General features: G+C 44.1%; 1 protein-coding gene across 1 annotated transcript; it reads left to right on the forward strand.

Annotated features, from left to right (window-relative positions):
• Positions 1-137: 137 nt before the first annotated feature.
• On the forward strand, positions 138-12,110 carry NIFK (nucleolar protein interacting with the FHA domain of MKI67). Its single transcript, XM_036858346.1, has 7 exons — positions 138-296; positions 1,670-1,807; positions 5,692-5,800; positions 7,626-7,837; positions 10,937-10,999; positions 11,122-11,193; positions 11,573-12,110. Exons 1-7 carry the CDS (start codon positions 192-194, stop codon positions 11,759-11,761), a joined length of 888 nt encoding a protein of 295 aa, XP_036714241.1. The 5' UTR covers positions 138-191; the 3' UTR covers positions 11,762-12,110.
• Positions 12,111-22,721: the final 10,611 nt, after the last annotated feature.

The raw sequence follows: 22,721 nt of genomic DNA on the forward strand, positions 1-22,721 counted from the left end.
GCGGCAGCTGCCAAACAAGGAGCCCCTTCCTCCCTCTGGCCGCGCGGCGCAGCGCCGCGCCCCAGACCCCGCCCCCGCGCCGCGCCCCAAGCCCCGCCCAGGCCCCCGCCGTCACTTCCGCTTTGGGGAAGCAGAAGGCTCGGCACTTCCGGGAGCGCCGCGTGGGTCTCTTCCGCCTGCCAGCTGGCGTCATGGCGGCCTTGACTGGCCCGGCCAAGCCGCTCCTGTCCCTAAACCCGAAGGAGGATACCAAGTTTAAGAAGGAGGTGGCGCAGGTTCGCCGGCGCGCAAACAAGGTGAGCGGCCGGCGCGTCCCGGTCCGCGAGGGGAGGCGGCGGACGGGGTCTGGGGGTCCTGCCCGGCGCGCCTCGGCCTCCCCACGCCTGTGCTTCGTCCGGGGTCACCCCGGGCGGGCCCCGACCTCACGAGGTAGGAGGCCGAGGTTTCCCCGGGAGGACCGAGAAAAGACGCGGTTGGGCCGTGGGCCTTAGGGTCCTCCGGGGGGTAAGGGGTGGGTATGGGGGAGGGGTGCACGAGGAGAGGAGGGGAGAGTCAGCTGCTGGGTCGGCCCTCGTCCCGCGCGCGGATCAACCTCACCCCGGAGCCGTCCTGCTTCCGCTTTGCCCCCGAACTGGGGAGGTTCGTTTGCCCGGTTAGTGGTTTTGGAATTCTTAAAAGACAGTATTTGCCGAGCTCCATTTGCTGCCTAGGGGCCCTGGCATCAAGTTCTGTTTGCCCAGGGGTTTAGCATAAAACGCACCTGTGGAAAACTTAAAAGTCCATATTATGGAAGGCAGGGGTACGGTGGCTGAGATACTGAAAGGTTACTGGGCATCGTGAAGGTTAACTGACGTCTTTTTTTTATATACAGCAGGTTCTAATTAGTTATTTTATACTTATTAGTGTATTTATGTCAATCTCCATCTCCCAGTTCATCCCACCTCCACTCCCACCACTTTCCCCTTAACTGACGTCTTAAAAGTGTTCCTTTACGTGGGACACTTAACGATGGTCTGCAAACAGAATTGAAGGGTACGTTTACGTGGAGTTCTTAGGCCAGAAGATTTTTAAATAACGTGTTCAAAGATTTACTTTATCTCTTGATCCAGCGTGTAGTTACTGAGCACTTACTTCGGGCTGGGAGTGGGAGGCTGAGAAGACCGCCTGCTGCTTGACGGTTGTCCCCTTGGGGAGATAGACATTACACAGCCAATTTTTTTTTTTAACCTTTATTTTTATTGAGGTATAGTTGATTTACAATGTTGTGTTAATTTCCGGTGTACAGCGAAGTGATTCAGTTATACGTATATGTGTATGTGTGTATATACATATATATTCTTTTCCATATTTTTTCCACTATGGTTTATCACAGGATATTGAATGCAGTTCCCTGTGCTATACAGGAGGACCTTGTTGTTTATCTATTCTCTATATAATAGTTTGCATCTGCTAACCCCACCCTCCCAATCCATCCCTCCCCCACCCTTGGCAACCATTAGTCTGTTCTCCATGTCTAAACAGCTAATTCTTCAGTGTGTTATGGTAAGTGGAAATACAGAGTAGGTTCTTGACCTCTTGTCTTAGACTGAGAGCAAGGAGTTTCACAAGTTTCGTTGCATTGTGACTTCTTATTACAAAGAAAATATTTGCCTGGTCTCTGTGTCTTCAGCAACAGGAGAAACAAAAACTTACTCCTGGAGTGATCTATGTGGGCCATTTACCTCCGTCGCTTTATGAAACCCAGATCCGAGCATATTTCTCCCAGTTTGGCGCTGTTACAAGATTCAGACTGTCCAGGAGTACCAAGGTAGGATTTTTGTATTGAATTAGATTGTTTTATTTTCCGAAAGTGTATCATCCTTGACAGTTTCTGGAGCATGTTCTCATGTTATCACTTACCACACTTCATTCCAGAAAGGGGTTGGATAAGGTCTAGAACCTGAAGCAGCAATGAGAGCAAAATCAGTGTTCCTGTAAATGTTTACTTTACTTTTTAAGAAAAAAAGGTAATTGCTTCAAGTCCTGAAACTAAATCGACAATCCCGATAAATGAGTCCTGTTTGTCTTGTGACTGCTAAGCCAGGGTTACGTGAACTTCAGTTTGAGGAACAGGTTCATACGTCTTCTTGGACCAGCCTCTGATATGTAGCATCCCTGTGATGACAGAGGTTTGTATGGTGGGTAGTTGGGTAAGGACACTGGAGCCAGACTGCCTAGGTATGAGGCCTGTCTCTACATGTTATTGGTTGTGTGACTAGGGACAACTTCTATAACCTCTCCATGCTTCTGTCTTCTGATTTTCATATTTGTAAGATATGACCTCCTAGGAGTATCTAATCGAAGATAAATATGGTAATGAGTGTAAGATTCTTAGAACGCTTGATATACGAAGTACTATGTAAACGTTATTGTTGTATCATACCTACGTCCTAATAAAGAAAGGTTTATGTGGTTTGTTTCATTAATAGAGGAGTGGCCCACTTTATTTTTTTCCCACACATACACTTTATTGGTTGTAACCATAGAGTTCTTGTTGCTGGAATCTCTTTTTTTCTCAGTACGGTTTTTCCACATTTTCCCACTTGAGTTACAGCAAATCAGAGTTAACTATTTGTTGTCACTGCTCTGTTCCTTTGCTTGAATATACTGCAGTTTATATATCCACCCTCCTGTTGAAATCTAGGTTTTTTCCAGTCTTGTAGGTGAAGCTGTTAGGAACATTCTTGGTGCAGGTGTAGGCAACTTTCTCTAGAACAGTATTTTTCAGACCTTCAGTCCACAATAAGAAATCCACAAGGCAACACACATGTACGTGTACATAAACATAACTGAAATACAAGTCCCAGGAGATGATACTTAACCTTTCTATTCAGTTTTATAACAATACTTTTCTGACCTACTAAATTCATTTTGTTGCCCTCTAAAAGGTCAGACTCTGAGTTTGAAAAATAGAGCTTTACAGCCTATCCTCAGGATGACTGAGTGCAGAATGAGTTTCTCCATGTTGAGTATAGTTGTTCCCTAGCTTTGTATTCTGAAAATGTTCGCGTCTACAGGGAAGTAGAAAGAATGGTGTAATGAACATCCCTCCCCTGGATTCACCCGTTATTAATATCCTGACACGTTAGCTTCATCTCTTCCCGTATCTATAAAAACGTACACACCTCTTTGTTTTGTTGAACCTTTTGAAGCAAGTGGCAGTTGTAATGCTTTAATACTAAATGCATAATCATAAATTTAAGAATGAGGACATTCTGTTGCGTAATCCCAGTGTGAAAATCTCATTTACTGTCCATCGTCACGTACCCCCGTGGTCCCTGCCCACCCTGGGATCCAGTTAGGGTTCGTGCGTTGCACGTGCTTGTTTAGCTCTTCATCCTATCTCGAACGGTCTCTTTACTGCTGTTTTGCTTGTTTGGTTTTTCTTGCCATTGGCTTTTTTGGAGAGTTCAGGCCAGTAGTCTTGGAAAGCCTGCTCCTTGCTGAGATGCACTGAAATGCATCATTTCCAGCTTTGTTGCATAGTAGTAAAGCTACCGCCTCCCCACCCACCCCCGTTTTGACTGTTTGCTTGGTATTGCCAGCATTCTGGGGTTGCTAGGTCGAGGTGTTGGCTTTTAAGTTTTTGGTTTTTTGGACACCTGACATGTATTTTCACATCAGGTTTCAAAAAGATTTATTAGTTCACAGTGTGGTCCATTGAGCTAGATTTCACAGTGTTTTACACTCCACCATCCTTCCCCTCCTGAGTTGGGATTGTAAAATGACTGTCAGATGTTTAAAGTTTTACCAGAATCGTCCTGTTGCAGATAACGGAACTGAGACTCCGGGGTGTGGCCACATCCGAGCTGTCGGTCGCTGGCGCAGCGGGTGCTAGGAGTGAGTCTCCTGGCCTCCAGCTCTGTTGAGCCGCACACCCTTTAAATGGTTTCTCATTTCCAGGATCACGTGACCAGTTTTGAGCCGTATCTGAGAATATGTTGTTTAATGCAAGATTGTAAAGTATCTCTAGTCGTTGTCGCTAAGAACTGGATCTGTAGAGGGGGAAAGTTCTTTTTCTACTGCCCTCCTAAGGTCCCTGGCTGGCACCCTGTAAACTGGACTGCAGAAAGGGATTAACAAGACCAAAACAAACCCCTAAAATGTATGCTTACACATGGGACTGCTCGGAGAGGAATAACTCAAAGGGTTGGTTAGAACTTGGGCCTATACAGCATCTTGGCAAAGGAGCAAAACATTTTTGGAGGAGCAACAAGACGAAGGAAAAGTGCTTTGAGTTTATAGGGCTGAACATTGTGGGAAGGCAAATACACGGGAGACTAATGATGGATAAGGTCTACTTCGTAAAGTTTGTTGTGTAGAGTCCTCTAACTTCTGTCTTTCTGGTAGAGGGAGGAAGACACCTTTGTAAATTCATATCCTCTTTTTAGGTAAATAAGGGGAGGACAGAGAGTTTTTCTTGTATCTGTTTCTCAATTCCTTCATCTCAAAATAATCCTATGCCAAAGGAGCAGATGTTGGGCAGGCACACCCTCCCACCCTGCAGTAACGTGTTCTGAGTACCTGGCAGACATCTTGTGGAGCGCTTATGGATTGTTTCATACTTTCCCAGCAACTCTGTGAGAGTGGTTATAGAAGGAACAACTGAGGCTTGAACATTGCTTACCCGATTAAGTGTCAGAGCCAGGGTCCAGACCTCGGCATTCGGACTCTAGAACTCTTGTTACCGAGCTCGGTGAGAGAAATCCACTGTATGTTGCGGTGCGGAGGCCAAGAACTCCGGATGTCCGTGTCAGAGGATGTCCTTTGCCCCCAGCCGTGGAGAAGCCCAGTCACTAGTAAACGTGACAGCGAATCACTATTTTTTTTTTTAAACATATATTTGTATTTCCAAATAAAGTCCTTCAATCAGTTCTTTATTTCTTTATTTATTTTTTGGCTGTGTTGGGTCTTCGTTTCTGTGCGAGGGCTTTCTCTAGTTGCGGCAAGTGGGGGCCACTCTTCATCGCGGTGCGCAGGCCTCTCACTGTCGCAGCCTCTCTTGTTGCGGAGCACAGGCTCCAGACGCGCAGGCTCGGTAATTGTGGCTCACGGGCCCAGTTGCTCCGCGGCATGTGGGATCTTCCCAGACCAGGGCTCGAACCCGTGTCCCCTGCATTAACAGGCAGATTCTCAACCACTGCGCCACCAGGGAAGCCCTGAATCAGTATTTTATTGATTAACGTTAGAGACACTGAGGAGTTCATTTCTTTTCAGTTTTTCCATATAAAATGGGAATTATATCACCTGCATTCTTTGTGAAGCGTTATACCATCTCCTGGGTAGTATTAAATACATGGATAACGTGACCACCCATGAGATCAATAACGAGTAAAGGGCTGGGGGGCCTCCCACATTTCCTTTATGGTGGGCTGTTGCTATTGGATGAATTCCAACTACAGTAATGTATTCATCATACGTAATCAAAGTCCCAGGAGTGCCTCAAAATCAGTGGCAAGTTCAGACTATTCTGAACTTTTCTTTCCCCATAACAGTCCCCGGACTATGTGATTTGAAGTTGGAATCAAAGGTGTCTTAATGTTATTCAGTGAGGGGGCTAATGTACATTATTTAAACTAATGACATTTTAGGAGTTTGACGGCACATCAGAACTTAATTGTTCTGCTTTCTGTGGTGGGTTTTCCATTGCAGACTGGAAATAGCAAAGGCTATGGTTTTGTGGAGTTTGAATCTGAAGATGTTGCCAAAATAGCTGCTGAAACGATGAACAACTACCTTTTTGGCGAAAGACTCTTGAAGTGTGAGTACCCGTCTTACCTGTGGGGCTGCGGGGACGCCTCCCGCTGACGGGAGGGAAGGACGGGTTGCTGAGCTGCTTGGATCCCCCCCTCCCTCACCCCTGGGGTGATTCTCTTAAGCAGTGGTGCAAGGGTTTAAGTGCATTTTCCAGACAGGGTCTAATGGGAACTTCTAAATCTTCCAGAGTGGGAGCTGCTTTAGGCTGAGATGGGGTTGGTTAGGTTCCTTGAGTAAATAGGAGGCGCTTCCTAGCAGGATGTGGAAGGGCTCCCTGAGGAGTCTCTGAAGTGGAAACCTGAGAATTACGTAACAGTGAGCCAGGTGGAGGGGTGGGAGTGAGGATTTGCTGAGGGGGCGGCAGATGCAGAACCAGACTGCCTGACCATACTCGCCCGCGAGGAGAGTCACAAGAGGTGCGGGAGGAGAACGAGAGGAAGGGAGGTCAGGTTACTGGGGGCTTGTAAAGCGGGAGTCCAGAGTATACCCCGAGGACAGCGGGACCCACTGCTGGGTTCTAGACTGGACGACCTCCAGCGTGAGGAGTCACGTTTCAGTCGGTCTGCATGGCAGTGGCTGCAGCACCTCCACGACAGAAGCCCTCGGGAGTGGCGGGATGGCAGCGGATTAGAAGTTCACCCTGCAGGGGTAGGGCCGCCAGCGACTAGCCTCCCAGAGCAGCGTCCTCCGGAGGCGGGGCCGAGCTTCCGGCCGCCCTGTGCTCGGGCTGGAGGGCGCCCATCCCAGTGCCTGAGTAGCGCCCCTCTACCTCGGCTCTTGTTGCTAAGAGAGTCCCAGTAACTCCTGAGGTCCTGCGTTCATTCACACGTTAAAAACGAGGCTCTTGCCAGGACGAAATGGGCTGAGTGGGTAACCACGTGTATCAGATCAGTGCTGTGCTGCATCTGACTTTTGAAAGATGGCACAAAGGGCTCTGAACTCGGATACGAGTGAGATTAGCCACGTCATCACTGGTTGTTTGTTTCTTTTTTAATTTTTTGGCTGCACCGCTCAGCATGTGGATCTTAGTCCCCCGACCAGGGATTGAACCTGCGCCCCGTGCAGTGGAAGCGTGGAGTCTTAACCGCTGGACTGCCAGGGAATTCCCAACCCCCCCCCCTTTTTTTTTCTTTTAATGGAAGCAGTTTATCTTGGAGGTGATCCCAGGAAAATACCTGTAAGGAATGGCGACATGGAGCAGGGGGAGGAAGTCGATAATAAGTCAGTAAAAAGGGTATGTTAGCAAGCAGGTTCCCACTTAGGCAGCTGGGCTCCGTCCTGCTGGTAACACTGGGAGACAGAATTATCCCACCTGACAAGGGAACTGTAGTATTTGTGTACCAACTCTCCATCCATCACTGGTGGAGGGGGGATTCCAGGGGTTTTGGCTTGCCTTGCATGTGGGCCCAGTGTGCGTCCATGAGCAGAGAGATGGAGATAAGCAGTGAGCTGCCGTAGTCCTGGGCGGGTGCCCAGAGGATCAGCGCTTCTGCTGCTGTGGGTCACACAGCCTAAAAGTAGGGATCCTTTTAGCTTCAGGAACCCTGAGACTTGATACCATCCACACTCTCCTCTGTGCTAGTCTTTGTTCACTCACGAACCTCCAGGCCTGGAATTGCTCTTGGCACGCACACAGTGAGTGTTTGACAAATAGTTGTGGGCTGTATGACTTTCCCTTGGGAACCTGCTTTATTCTTTCAGGCTTCTCCACTAAATGGGGGACGTGTCATTTTGATTGTGCTGTGAGGAATGACACAGGAAATTCTACAGTTAATGTGAAAATCCTTTCCCTCCCACGTGGTTGAAAACCTTTTTTATTATTATTATAGGTCATTTTATACCACCTGAAAAAGTACATGAAAAACTTTTTAGAGAGTGGCATATGCCATTTAAAAGGCCATCATATCCAGCAGTGAAACGGTATAATCAGAATCGGACACTTCTTCAAAAGCTACGGATGGAAGAGCGATTTAAAAAGAAGGAGAAATCACTCAGGAAGAGATTGGCTAAGAAGGGAATTGATTATAACTTCCCTTCACTGGTAGGTATTGCTTTGTATAAAGTATCTAACCCAGTACTTTGATACCATGCTAGATTTCGACTAAATTTTTGAAACCCTGCATTAAAGGTTTGTCTCTGTAAGTTTGTCATAGCAATCGTATTGTCTCCATTATACAGAAAAGGAAACTCCTGAAAGGGATTAGCTGATTTGCAACGTTTACCTGATTTAGTAATTTTAGATTATTGAAGTTAAACCCTATTTGACCCAACACCATAATGCTTGTAGATTACTAGTAAAGGTGTCATTGCCAGAATTAAATGTTTGGTTTATTATATGTTATCAGTAAATATCAAGACTGTAAATTGACCATCCTTTTTATGCCATTCTAGTTAAAATTTTGTTCCGTGGTCTTCTAAGTTGGAAATACTCCCAAAGTGTATGCCATAATTAACCAGTAAGCATGAATTTTTTGGATTAAATGAGTAGGAGTTGAAATACAGGAAGGCTCCTTACATGCATGGGTTAACAGATTTTCATCCAGTTCTTACTTCATTGCTTGCTGAACAAGGAGACCTTGCTGAATCTTTCCTCCCTCTTTCATACTAAGGAGAGCTCTACATCTCTAATTAAAAAAACAAGAATGCAGGTCATTAGGGTGTGGATAGCATAGGTGACGGTCTTATTTTTTTTCTTGACTATATCTTGAGACTGTTTTGGGTCTTCCATAGACCCTGTCGGCTTATTTCCAAAAAGTTAATTAGTTGGTAAGAGATGGTATCTGTTACCAAGTTTATTAGGTCTTTTAACCTTATCCAGAAACTGGAAGACCAAGTTGCTATCCTTGGGCCCAGTTCCTGGTTGGTTTTTTTTTCCCTTCTGTTGTTGTTGCTTTTTTTTTCCTTTTTTTCTTTTCTTTTTCATTGAAGTATAGTTGATTTACAATATTATATTAGTTTCAGGTGTAAAACAGCGATTTAATATTTTTATAGGTTATACTGCATTTAAAGTATGAAACATTGGCTGTATTTTCCTGTGCTGTAATATATCCTTGTGGCTTTTTTATTTTATTTTATTAATAAATTTATGTATTTTTATTTTTGGCTGCATTGGGTCTTTGTGGCTGCACGCGGGCTTTTCTCTAGTTGCTGCGAGCTGGGGCTACTCTTTGTTGCAGTGCACAGGCCTCTCATTGCAGTGGCTTCTCTTGTTGTGGAGCACGGGCTCCAGGCGCACAGGCTTAAGTAGTTGTGGCTCGCGGGCTCTAGAGCGCAGGCTAAGTAGTTGGGGTGCACGGGCTTAGTTGCTCCGCGGCATGTGGGATCTTCCTGGACCAGGGCTCGAACCTGTGTCCCCTGCATTGGCAGGTGGATTCTTAACCACTGCGCCACCAGGGAAGTCCCATTTTATACTTAGTAGTTTGTATCTCTTAGTCCTCTACCCCTATCTTGCCCCTTCCACCTTCCCTCTCTCCACCGGTAACCACTAGTTTGTTCTCTATATCTGTCTGTTTCTGTTTTGTTATATCTATTTATTTGTTTTACTTTTTAGATTCTGCATATAAGTGAAAACATACAGTATTTGTCTTTTTCTGTCTTATTTCACTTAGCACAATGTCCTCCATTCCATCAAATGGCAAAATTTTGTTCTTTTTTATGGCTGAGTAGTATTCCATTGTATATATGTACCACATCTTCTTTATCCATACATCTGTCGATGGACACTTAGGTTGCTTCTATATTTTGGCTGTAATAAATAGTACTGCAGTGAACATTGGGGTGCATGTATCTTTTCGAATTAATGTTTTCATTTTCTTTGAATGTATGCCCAAGAGTAGGGTTTTTGGATCATACGGTAATTCTATTTTTAGTTTTTTAAGGAACCTCCATACTGTTCTACATAGTGGCTGCACCAATTTACATTCCCACTGACAGTGTACAAAGATTCCCTTTTCTCCACATCCTCTCCAGCATTTGTTATTTGTGGTCTTCTTTTTTTTTTTTTTTTTTTTTTTTTTCTGTTCACGCTGTGCGGCATATGGGATCTGAGTTCCCCGACCAGGGATTGAACCCATGACCCCTGCACTGGGAGCGCAGAGTCTTAACCACTGGATAGCCAGGGAAGTCCCTATTTGTGGTCTTTTTTATGATGGCCATTCTGACCGGTGTGAGGTGATACCTCACTGTGCCTGGTGGTTAATTCTTTGCCCAAATCCCAAACACAGCCTGTAAAGATACATGTTAAAACAACATTATGTCACAGTTTGGGCCCTGGTACTCTTGTGATCCATTCAGGAGCTGGAGAACTGCTTTTCCCGTGCCCCGCCTGTTACCTTGTGGGAGGCAGGCTGCTCGTTCACAGTCCTGGACTTAAGCAGGACAGACCTCCTCCAGGGCCTGCCTTTTCACGTTCGTCCTGGCTCCCCGCTTCCTGACGCAGGATTCTCTGGCAAGCTCCGGGTTCTGGGCCTTCACTTCAGCCTCTGCAACTTCTGCCTGCTCCTCAGTTAGGCCCCTTTTGTAGTTCTGCCCTTTACTTAAGATCATTCACTGTATTTGCGGATTTTGCTTTTTAAATTGAAATGCTCCGGGGACTTCCATGATGGTCCAGTGGGAAAGAATCTGCTTTCAATGCAGAGGACTCCGGTTTGATCCCTGGTCGAGGAACTAAGATCCCACATGCTGCGGGGCAACTAATCCTGCACGCCTCAATTAGAGAGCCCGTGTTCCGCAAGCTACAGAGCCCATGCGCTCTGGAACTGCACGCCACAACTAGAGAGAGAAAACCTGCACACCACGACTAGAGAGAAGACTGCACGCCGCAGTGAAAGATCCCGCATGCTGCGATGAAGATCCTGCGTGCCGCAGCTAAGACCCAACGCAACCAAAAATAAATTAAGTAAATAAATAGATAGATAGATAAGTAAAATATTTTTTAAAATAAAAAAAATAAAGTCTTCCCTGATCCCCATATAAATTGGTACCCCCCCATATAAACAAACAAACAAATAAATAAATTGAAATGCCCTGTCATATAGGGAGAATTTTATTCATAATATGTATAAGGATCTAGTGGTAAGTTTTAAAATGTACATATGTGACACTGCTAGTTTACAACTTCTTTATGTTTACTTATGTTAAGGTCTTACATAAAAATGAGGAAAATGCTTCAAACACTGGTCCTCGAAATTCCAGAAAGCACCAGGTAAAACTTTCATTTATCATATTACCTACCAGATATTAGAGAAAGATAAATGGGGAAATACATTCAAGACTACTATAGCTGATAAATATGCAGATTGATTAAGTCTCTTAAATTTATTTAAGGCTTTACGTAAGAAGAAGAAAAAAGAGGCTTTGGTCACTCCTAACACTCCTGAGAAGACTGTGGATAGCCAGGTAAGATCATCTTCAGAATTTTGGGAATCAGATACTACAATTTAAAAGAGGAAAAGCAGTTGCTGCTACTGTCACTTTGCTAAAATTTCATTTAATCTTGGGACTTTTTGGTAAATCCTTACTGATGATGTAGCGGGCATAGTAGAGTCTTCCATCTAATACTCTGTCGTGGAACATATCATATCCATTAATTGTGAATTTTCATAGTAAGTGTGATAAGCACCTAAGCTCTTGGTTATGTGCAGCTATATCACCAAAAGATGGAAACAGGCCTAAAATAATATGCGTGACTTTTCATGAGAGAGGGGAGGTGATGGGGGGGTCATTCTTAACATCTTCCCACATTCGTGTATTATAATCTTTAACTTGTTGAACCCAGGGCCCCACGCCGGTTTGTACACCAACATTTTTGGAGAAACGAAAATCTGAAGTGGCTAAAATGAATGATGATGATAAAGATAATGAGATAGTTTTCAAACAGCCCATATCTGGTGTAAAAGAAGAGACAAAAGACACTCAGACGCCTACAAGCTCAAGGAAAAAAAGACGAAAAAAAAGCAACCAGTAATTCTGAATGTATCGTGTGTGGTGGTTGTTCTGAAAAAGGTGATTTTATTATGGAGGCTTTTCTTTGTATTTAACTAGATACGGTGGAATGCATTTAGTAACAAGATGGTTGGAGAAAAAAAGTGTCAATTCAAGTCAGCAGGGAGAGCAGTCAGTGATTTTGGCTTCCCGCCCTCGCAGAAATGCAGGGGTGAGCACCAGCTCAGAGCAGCCCGGCTCACGCTGCCTGTGTCCTGTCTCTACGGCTCTCTTCAGCTTGCATAGCTGCCTTTGGTTGCTCTGCCTGGGTAGCTTAAGTACTAGGCTGTAGCCTTTGTTGTTACCATCAACTAAAGAACATAAAATCTTTATTAAGTGACCATGTAAGTGGTTCTCTGTTAGACCCATCAGATGGCTGAAACTGGACGTTAAATTGTATGAAGAGTGAGAAGGCAGCGTCACTATTAATAGGGATTCATTTATGTACATGTGATCATGTTTACCAATGTTAAGTTAGTTTGGGGTGGGCTAGCATGGATTAATTAATAACTACATCCTGTATCAGTATCATCAATCTGGAATTAGACTTCAAGATTCAAGCAGTGACCGCCAGGTAAACTTTTTCTTTATTTTCTTGTATGCAAGGAGGACTTGGGTGTCTTGAAGTAAAATGGTTGGTTTTCGCCTTTTCAACTATCTTTAAGTTTCTGATGCTCTTGAAATATGCTTTTGTATCAGCTAATTCAGGTTCATTAAAAACATTCATTGCCACCAAACATTTTTTTCATCTAATACTTGTTAAATACTTACTCTTATAAGATACTGGGCTGGGTGAATTGGTTTTAAGTATATACAAAGAGCGTGTTTTACCTCTGGAATAGTCCCTGACACAAAGAGTATGCTCGCCATGTGTTCATTGAACTGCGTGAGTATCAGAACTGCCTCCCTCTTTGAACAATGTCTGAACTTGTGGATCTGGAAGTCCATCTGGTCTCCCCTTCTGGGAAAGCAGCAGGTAAGCTCATCAGTGCAGCCTGTCAGGTTTTGAATAGTTCCCGGTTCCCGACCTACAACCAGGCCACCCCAGTGCGGCATGGTACCATCTATCATCACTTGACGTGTGCTATGCCCTGGAGCTGGGAGAGAGCGATTCCATCTTGAGCATATATCGCGGCAATGGATATTTCTTACAAGAAACAGAGTTGAAGTTAAAGAATGTTTTCCTGGGGACTAGGTTAGGATCTTCAGAAGAAGTAGCGTGGTTTTGATTTTCAGATTTTGTGGGGAGAAAATCATGAATCAAGCGGAAACCCCATGGGCCAATAAAATATGAAACTTTGCAGTATGTGGGGTAAATAAGGTGAAGAGGATACAATTCAAAACTGTACATTCAGAATGACCACAAGTATATAAAATGGCATTCTTCTTTAAATAGAAAGTTAAACATCAAAATTCTAATTTGGAAACAAGCGTCTGTTGCTTTTATACATAATCATTACAAAAAGCTGTAGAGGAAAAAGGCATTATTCCACAGACAAGATTCAGTTGGAACCAGACATTTCACATGCTGCGTCATATTTGCCCTGAGACGGGGCAGCAAGTGAATAAATGCTTGACATGGTGTGAAAAGAGGTTTTCTCCTTTTGCTAGCCTTATTTGGAATACAGTGTGGCCATATCCAAGGGAACTGATTGCTGTGCTGGAAACAGTCACCCTGGCTGACCGTATGCTAATATGAACCCCCGTCTCAGCGTGACACAGCGAAGGCTGCGGCTCAAAGACTGACACAAGGCAGGCGAGATAGGGCAGCTGTCCCCATGCAGCGCTGTGATGCCAGTGGCTGCTCTCCTTAGCCCACAAGTGTGATACACGCAGGTACATAATTTTGCACTTTCTGTAGGCGGAAATAATCATGTGGCTCAAACCTAACTATGCCGTAGGTCATCCTGTGCACCACAAGGCGATTGACTACTGGGTCGAAGCCCGACCTGCTGCAGAGTTTTGTTTTACGTTCTTAAATGGTTGAAAAAAATCTAGAAGTAAATTTCAGGGAGTTCCCTGGTGGCCTAGTGGTTAGGATTCCGGGCTTTCACTGCTGTGACCCCAGGTTCAATCCTTGGTCGGGAAACCGAGATCCCGCAAGCCCCCAGCCAAAAAAAAAGTAAATTTCATGGCACGTGAGAATTCTATGAAATGTGAGTTTCAGTGTTCATGGATAAAGATTTATTGGGCCACAGCCACGTTTATGTACCTACTGCCTGTGTATGGCTGCGTTTGTGCTAGATGAGTTTCGTTGTGATAGAGGCCGTGAGTGGTCCCTCAGTGCTTAGTACTCCTGCTGGCTGCACTACAAATTGCAGTGCCGTGGTTTTAGCTTGACACACTTTGCCACGTGTATCGTGGTACCATGAATCTTGTGTATTTTTAACCAGTGCATACCCATCATGTCAAAACAAGAAGAGAAGGTAGACTTCAAATATCATACTTAAGCTTGCGGTGGAGTGTGGGTTATTTTATTAAATTTGATTGGCAAATCATCGTGTCTGTTTTGCAATGACCCTCCAGCTGCGCTTAAAAAACACAGTATATGTTGACAGTACCCAACTAAGTACCCATCACAGTATTCCCAACTCAGGAAAGCAACAGCTAGAAGAGTTAGAATTTTTAAATGGAGTATCTCAGCACACGATTTCTCGATCCCCCCCAAAAATGAGAATGAGACTGTAATTAAAGTTTCCAAGTGGCTTATTTGATAGGCAAGCAAGGAAAGCCTTTTACCAATGACAAGGTAATTGTGTCAGATTGCAGCAGCTGAAGAAATGGGTCCAGATAAAATAAACGTTTAAAGACTCGGCCTTTTAGCAAGAACAGTTGCTTGAATAAAGGAAGCAACATGAGTCCATTTAAAAACAAGGCAAATGATTTCAAATGTTTCTCCTTGGCTCTTGATGAGTTAAAAGGTGTTCCCAATACTGCTGAACTGAATATTATTCAAAAAGTCATTATTCAAAAAGTCCTTGCCAAGTTTGACGGGCAAGCATGACCAACTCAGCCTGATTTGCCCAGGACCTTGCTGGGTGTAACCCTGGACGTCCCACGTTGTGGGAACCCTCTCAGTCCAGGGCTCACATGGAGAGTTTACCACCCTAGAAATGACTGAAGCATTAGCCTCTCTGGGTAGTCTGTGTGGAACAACTATAAGCAAAAATACTTCCACAGTTGAGAAAAAATTCAGTACAACCTGGAGTAGAATCTTCCACCATGTGCCACAACCAATGGTGGTATAAAAATATGTGTGAAACAGAAAAAGGCTTAGTTAGACAAACATACAGTTTGTGAAAGCAAAGTGTTTAAAGCCTGTTGTATTATTGTGTTATTCATGAGCAAGTACTTAGAAAATATGTGAACATAAGATGCTAATTCTACTGTACGTTAATTTTTAAAACTATATAAATTTCTAAAATTAAAAATATATGTGAATCTATCCTGTTGCTGAACCAATAGTGTCACTGGTGTACTTCATTTGTTGTGGCCTTAGCCATCATCACTCGGTTCCGTGAGTTTTTTGATAGAAATAGAGGCTGAAGTCCTGACTTGACCTCACACACAGCGGTTTGATGGCTTAGCTGTGGTAAAGTTTTACTGAGACTCTGACTTCACCATCAAGATTGCAAATTCCTGAATGAGAAGAACCTCTCTCTACCGTCATGGAATGCTGAATGGCTTTGGAAATTAGCTTTTGCTGCACACTTGATGTTTCTTAATGAATTTAAGTCAGTGAGTTCAACTAAGAATTAAAAGTCAAAGCACCATGTATATTCAAAACTTATTGGTGCTAAAGTCACTTTGATCACAACTAACACTTAAACACAAGAAAGGTCCTGCTGCTTTGTATACTTGCTGTGCTGTCAAAAGTTAAAATGAAGTGAGATCTCCATACCCACACAAATTTGCAGCAGATATAGTTTCCAACCTCAAATTACAGTTCCAGCAGTGTTTTTCAGACCTCAATACAAGTGCAAAGGAAATCTATTCCAAAATCCTAACTGGATTAAATTCTGTAGGATGGATGGCGTCCAGCTGTCTTTAAGCTGAAGGTGATTACCTGCAATGTAATGAATGACGTGCTAAAGGGCGCATGTCAACACGAAGCAGAGAGAATTGTACAAATGCCTTCAAAGTGAGGAATATACTCAAAATCAAATGTTTGGAGATTGATCTCAGTACTTGACAGTACCTATCTGTGTGAAAATTCATTTCAGAAGATGAAATACATAAAATATCATTACAGATCAACATTAAAAAACGAACATTTGCAAATGACTTTGATCATAGGAAACAGTAACTTGACACGTTCTGTGAAAACTAATTCAAAATGTATCAAAGGACTTCCCTGGTGGCGCAGCGGTTAAGAATCCGCCTGCCAATGCAGGGGACGTGGGTTCGAGCCCTGGTCCGGGAAGATCCCACATGCCACGGAGCAGCTAAGCCTGTGCACCACAACTACTGAGCCTGCGCTCCTAGAGCCCGTGCTCTGCAACAAGAGAAGCCACTGCAATGAAAAGCCCGCGGGCTTTTAATTAATTAAAAAAGAAAAAATGTATCAACGACCTAAGTGTAAAACATAAACTAAAGAACTGAATCACTTTGCTGTACACCTGAAACTAAAAAAACAATGTAAATCAACTATACTCCAATTTAAAAAAAAGATAAGCTATGGCCTGGGTGAAAATATTTGCGAAGGACATTTTTCCAGAATAGAAACAAAACAAGCAGCCCAAATTGTCTTATGGAACCCAATTTCTGCCTTCTGACCATAAAATGGAAAGTAATACAGACTGTTTTCTTTTTTTTGCCTTACCATGTGGCTTTCGGGATCTTAGTTCCCCCACCAGGAACTGAACCTGGGCCGCTGCAGTGGAAGAGCCGAGTCTAACCACTGGACCACCAGGGAATTCCCCAGACTATTTTCTTTTTTTTTTTTTAATATTTAAAAAAAATTTATTATTTATTTTGGCTCTGCTGGGTCTTAGTTTCGGCACACGGGATCTTCCTTGCAGCATGCGGACTTCTTAGTTGCGGCATGCAGGATCTATTTACCCAACCAGGGATCGAACCTGGGCCCCCTGCATTGGGAGCACGGAGTCTTACCCACTGGACCACCAGGGAAGGCCCCCTCAGACTATTTTCAATACTTGTATTCTCATTAAGGACTCAGGCATGATATATGAGATAATAAGGAACATTTATTAAATACTCGCATGTGTCAAATACTGCTGTAAGCATTTTCAGTATATTAGCTAATTTAATCAGGACAACCTGTGAAATAGATACATCTGAATCCTGAGGAGACTGAAGCCCAGAGAGCTTAAAGATGGTGAGCCAGTTCAGCTTACTCAAGCCATTACTCATGCCCTCCAAAGGGACGGGCATGAAAGCTAGATTGTTAGTGACGTTCGGAAAAAGAGGAGACGCAAAAGCCTTGCGCTGACAAGACCTGGTGACTTATTGAAATGGAGGCAGAAATGGGGCACTGGGGCAGGCATGGGAGGAGGAGGCCAATGAGATGCAGTCTTAGGAGCTTGGCTTCGAAATAACTGACAGCTACAGAACACTAGGTGGCAGTAGATCCCAGGCGCTTCAAATCTACAATCCACGCCATTCTCTTGAGGAGCCTGGGGGCTTCCCTGGTCGCACAGCGGTTAAGACAAGAATCCGCCTGCCAAGGCAGGGGACACGGGTTGGAGCCCTGGTCCGGGAAGATCCCACATGCCGCGGAGCAACTAAGCTCGTGTGCCACAACTACTGAACCTGCACTCTAGAGCCCACGAGCCGCAACTACTGAGCCTGAACGCCACAACTACTGAAGCCTGCGCGCCTAGAGCCCGTGCTCCGCAACAAGAGAAGCCACCTCAATGAGAAGCCCGCGTGCAGCAACCAAGAGTGGCCCCCGCTCGCCGCAACTAGAGAAAGCCCACACGCAGCAACGAAGACCCAACGCAGCCAAAAATAAATTAATTTAAAAAAAAAAAAGGAGCCTGGCAAAATGCAAAATTATTAAAGGGATTAACCCTAATGGTAACTTTTTTTAAAAAAAAGACCTCCCTGTGCAAACTGTTATATACAGAATGGGTTAACAAGAAGGTCCAGACCTACTGTATAGCACAGGGAACTCTACACAATACTCTGTAATGGCCTATATGGGGAAAGAATCTAAAAAAGAGTGGATATACATATACGTATAACTGATTCACTTTGCTGTACAGCAGAAACTAACACAACATTGTAAATCAACTATACTCCAATAAAAATTTAAAAAAAAGAAAACAAGGTCCTACTGTATAGCACAGGGAACTATATCCAATATCCTGTAATAAAACATAATGGGAAAGAATATAAAAAAAGAATATATGTATAACTGACTTTGCTGTACAGCAGAAATTAATACAATGTTGTTAATCAACTATACTTCAATTTAAAAAAAATAAATCTCAGGACTTCCCTGGTGGCGCAGTGGTTAAAACTCCATGCTCCCAATGCAGGGGACCCAGGTTCCATCCCTGGTCCGGGAACTAGATCCCACATGCATGCCGCAACTAAGAGTCCACATGCCACAAGTAAGGAGGTGGCACAACCAAATAAATAAATAAAATAAATATTAAAAGAAAAAACCTCCCTGGGAAGCATCATTTTACACACACACACACACACACACACACAAACACACACACACACAGCACTAATTTCTAGACAACTAGAGACAGAAACTGCCACTATGAAATGACTCTTAAGTAACTGGATGCTTAATAACATCCTTTGGGTAATTGGTTATTGTTAAAAATGAATTTGCCAAAGGATTTCAGATCACCAGTAATAGAACATACTGATGACATGAACCATGGAAGTTTTTAGCTTATAAATTTGCATGTAGTTACGAACAAGCACAGCTTAGGGTCATTGGGCAATAATTATGGGTAAATGTTTTTATAATTTGGTGTTCCCCAGTGTGTATTAGAATTTGGTGGCTGTATTTTTTTTTAATTTATTTATTTAATTTATTTATTTTTGGCTGCGCTGGGTCTTCGTTGCTGTGTGCAGGCTTTCTGTACTTGTGGTGAGCGGGGGCTACTCTTTATTGTGGTGCGCAGGCTTCTCATTGTGGCGGCTTCTCTTATTGCGGAACGTGGGCTCTAGGCGCATGGGCTTCAGTAGTTGTGGCTCGCGGCTCAGTAGTTGTGGCTCGCGGGCTCTAGAGCGCAGGCTCAGTAGTTGTGGCGCACGGGCCCAGCTACTCCACGACATGTGGGATCCTCCCGGACCAGGGCTCGAACCTGTGTCCTCTGCATTGGCAGGCGGATTCCCAACCACTGGGCCACCAGGGAAGCCCTGGTGGCTGTATTTTAAAGAAGATTTCATACAAGAACTTGGCTTTACTGTCATCATCACTGTAAACATCTTTAGCCCATGGTGTTCAGAGTATTTCCTATTCTGCACTCTCTGTGCTCATTTAGTTTTATTTTTTTATTCATGAGGCCTGAATTATAAGCACGAAGTAAACACTGGACTTAGGATTTGGTGCATTTTTCTATTTCAATTAGTAAATCTCAACATTTGGAATTATTTTCAAGTTATAGCTAGGTGTTATATTTCTGGCCATTTTCCTCTCGGGAACAAAAACAAACAAAACATAATTGTTTGGGAAGTTAGGTTTTCACTTGGGTGGAGAGCTACTGTCCCATTGATCCAATTAGGGAATATTTCACATGCTTATCTACAAATTTCTCCTGTCCCAGGAACCAATCTGTTTTAGAATTAAATTGCTCAGCAAGTAACTTGGCGGCCTGCTCTGCTTCCGTGTGCTAACAGAAAGAAGGAGATGAATCTGTAGCCATAGTATGGAAGTTACATCTCTGTGCTGATAAGTGGCCAAGTTTAGAATCTCCCCTGTTATAAATCGGTGCTGTCAACCCTACGGTGCCCAGGAAAAGAAGCTCAGACATTTGATACTTGCCAAACATAGTTTCCGTAGCAAATGTGCCCTGAGCAATGCTGTTCGTCTCTGGCAGCTCCATTCACAGGTTCTCCTGTGATTTGAGCTCCAAAAGGAAGAGCTGTAGCCTTGGCATGGGGGGAGAAGCACAACTTTTGCAAGAGGAACTAAGGAAACAATCCTAATTACCCATCCAAGAGAGAAACTATTCAGATGTTTTTTGGCAGGGATACAAGATCGTCACTGATTATTTTTTTCTTCTGAAGGAGGGTGTCATTTTTTTCTTCTATTTCTGCTTTAACACTTAGCTAGATGATAAATATTGTGGCTTTCTTCTAACTGGCTTTAAAAAAATCACTGCCGATGCATTTGCCTGGTATAATAAAAATTGCAGGGACTTACCTGATGGTCCAGTGGTTAAGACTGCCCACTTCCACTTCAGGGGGCACAGATGCGATCCCTGGTCTGGGAACTAAGATCCCAAATGCCACGCGGTGTGGCCAAAAATAAATAAATAAATAAAATAAAAAAATGCAAACAAGTCGTTTAGTAAATGCAAATTGAATAAGTGTTTCCTACCTTGCAAATATGTAACGTAGCCCGTTACCTGACTGATGTTAATGTAGAACCAGTCGTATAAAGGCATAGGTTAGTCATCCAGCTCACTGTTTATGATTTTCTGGTGACTTTTTCCTTTGTTTTCCATGTAAGTTATTGCCTGTGTAGGTAACACATGCAGAAGGTACCGAGGGAAGAGTCCGTCTGTCCGTCCTGTGAACCTGCTCACTGTGCTCCAGCCCACCCGCCTCCCCAGGAAGCTCCCCAGTCCCTTGAAGAAAGAGGCCCTGTTTCCTTCCCCTTCATCGTCTGTTTACCGTTATTCTAATTGTCTGTCTCCCCAGCCCACCCCAGGTGCCCGCATTCCTAAGGGCGGGAGCTCTGTCTTACTCTGGGTGCATTCCCAGTGACTGAGACAATGCTGGGACATGAACTGACCCACTCAAAACATATCTGAGTCCCGGCCGTGTGTCAGGCACTAGAGATTTAAAGGGAACAAAAACCAGCAAAAACTCTTCACAATAGCCAGGACATGGAAACAACCTAAATGCCCATCGACAGAGGAATGGATGAGGAAGATGTGGTACATATATTCAGTGGAATATTACTCAGCCATTAAAAGGAATGAAACTGGGTCATTTGTAGAGACATGGATGGACCTCAAAGACTGTCATACAGAGTGAAGTAAGCCAGAAAGAGAAGAACAAATATTGTATACTAATGCATGTATGTGGAATCTAATAGATGATCTTATTTTCAAGGCAGAAATAGAGACACAGACGTAGAGAAAAAACGTATGGATACCAAGGGGGAAGGAGTGGGGTGGGATGACTTGTGAGATGGGGATAGTGCTCTGTGGTGACCTAAATGGGAAGGAAATCCAAAAAAGAGTGGCTATATGTATACGTATAGCTGATTCACTTTGCTGTACAGTAGAAACTAACACAACATTGTAAAGCAACTACTATTTAAAAAAAAAAAACAGCAAAAACTCCTGTCCTCGTGCAGCTTGCATTCTAGTACTGTGAGACGAGCAATTATCAAAGAAGTAAGAGAAATATATACTGTGCAGAAAGTGGTCACTGCTGTGGCGAAAAATAAGACAAGGGTACAGGGACTTTTAGGGGTGGAAGTGGGGCTGCCCTTTTAAGGGGATGGTCAGGAAGGCCTCACTTTGAAGTTGACATTTGAGCAGAGACCCCTTAACGTGGGAAGGGAAGGAGACAAATGTTGGTAGGAAGGAAAGTTGCCTTTAATCAGAATGCCAGGGACTTCCCCGGTGGCACAGTGGTTAAGAATCCGCCTGCCAATGCAGGGGACGTGGGTTCGAGCCCTGGTCCAGGAAGATCCCACATACCACGGAGCCACTAAACCCGTGCGCCACAACTGAGCCTGCGCTCTAGAGCCTGCAAGCCACAACTGCTGAGCCCACGTGCCACAACTACTGAAGCCTGAGCGCCTAGAGCCCGCACGCAGCAACCAAGACCCAACATAGCCAAGAAAAAAGAATGCTGACAATCTGGGAAGATTTTGCTCGGCCATGAACCTTTTTAAAGGGAAACAGGGACGTAATCTCAGTTAATCATTGAGATGGGGGTCAGAGTCATCACTGTCCCCCACTGCGTGCAGGCTTGGTGCAGGCTCGTAGACTCCTCATGATCTTCCTCTAGATGCTGTCTTGTTCACACAGTTTTTTCGGGAGGTTACTGAAGGGGCAGCTAGGGAAGAGATCTGGTTATCTGTTCATTACTTATTCTTCATTTCTCCTTCTTTGATCTACGGGAAGAACGAACACGTTAGGCAAGTATGGTGTGATTAAAAGATTTGAAAGGTGTGCTAGGGCCAGAGATGAGTAGAGCATGGGGGGAGCCTGGTTTAAGGTTAGTGACAAGACAAAGGGGCCTCCTGCAGAGAGCTCTTTCCTGCCCAAAGCTGCTTACAGGGACTTCCCTGGTGGTGCAGTGGTTAAGAACCCGCCTGCCAATGCAGGGGACACGGGTTTGAGCCCTGGGCCGGAAAGATCCCACTTGCTGCGGAGCAACTAAGCAACTAAGCCCTTGTGCCACAACTACTGAGCCTGCGCTCTAGAGCCAGCGAGCCACCACTACTGAAGCCCGCGCACCTAGAGCCCGTGCTCCACAGCAAGAGAAGCCACCACAATGGGAAGCCCACGCACCGCAACGAAGAGTAGGCCCCGCTCGCCGCAACTAGAGAAAGCCTGCATGCAGCAACGAAGACCCAACACAGCCAAAAATAAGTGAATGAATTAATTAATTTTTAAAAAAGAATTATATATTTGAGACATTCAGGGACAAGGTTAAGACAGAGGGTACGAGGCAACAAGACCCAGGTTCATAGAAGACCATAATTTTTTTTTTCATATAAGCAGTGCTTTAATAGCATTGTAGGATTTTATATGTTGTTTTTTCATTTT

Source organism: Balaenoptera musculus, chromosome 7, assembly GCF_009873245.2.
Source record: "Balaenoptera musculus isolate JJ_BM4_2016_0621 chromosome 7, mBalMus1.pri.v3, whole genome shotgun sequence".
NCBI classification, from domain to species: Eukaryota; Metazoa; Chordata; class Mammalia; order Artiodactyla; family Balaenopteridae; genus Balaenoptera; species Balaenoptera musculus.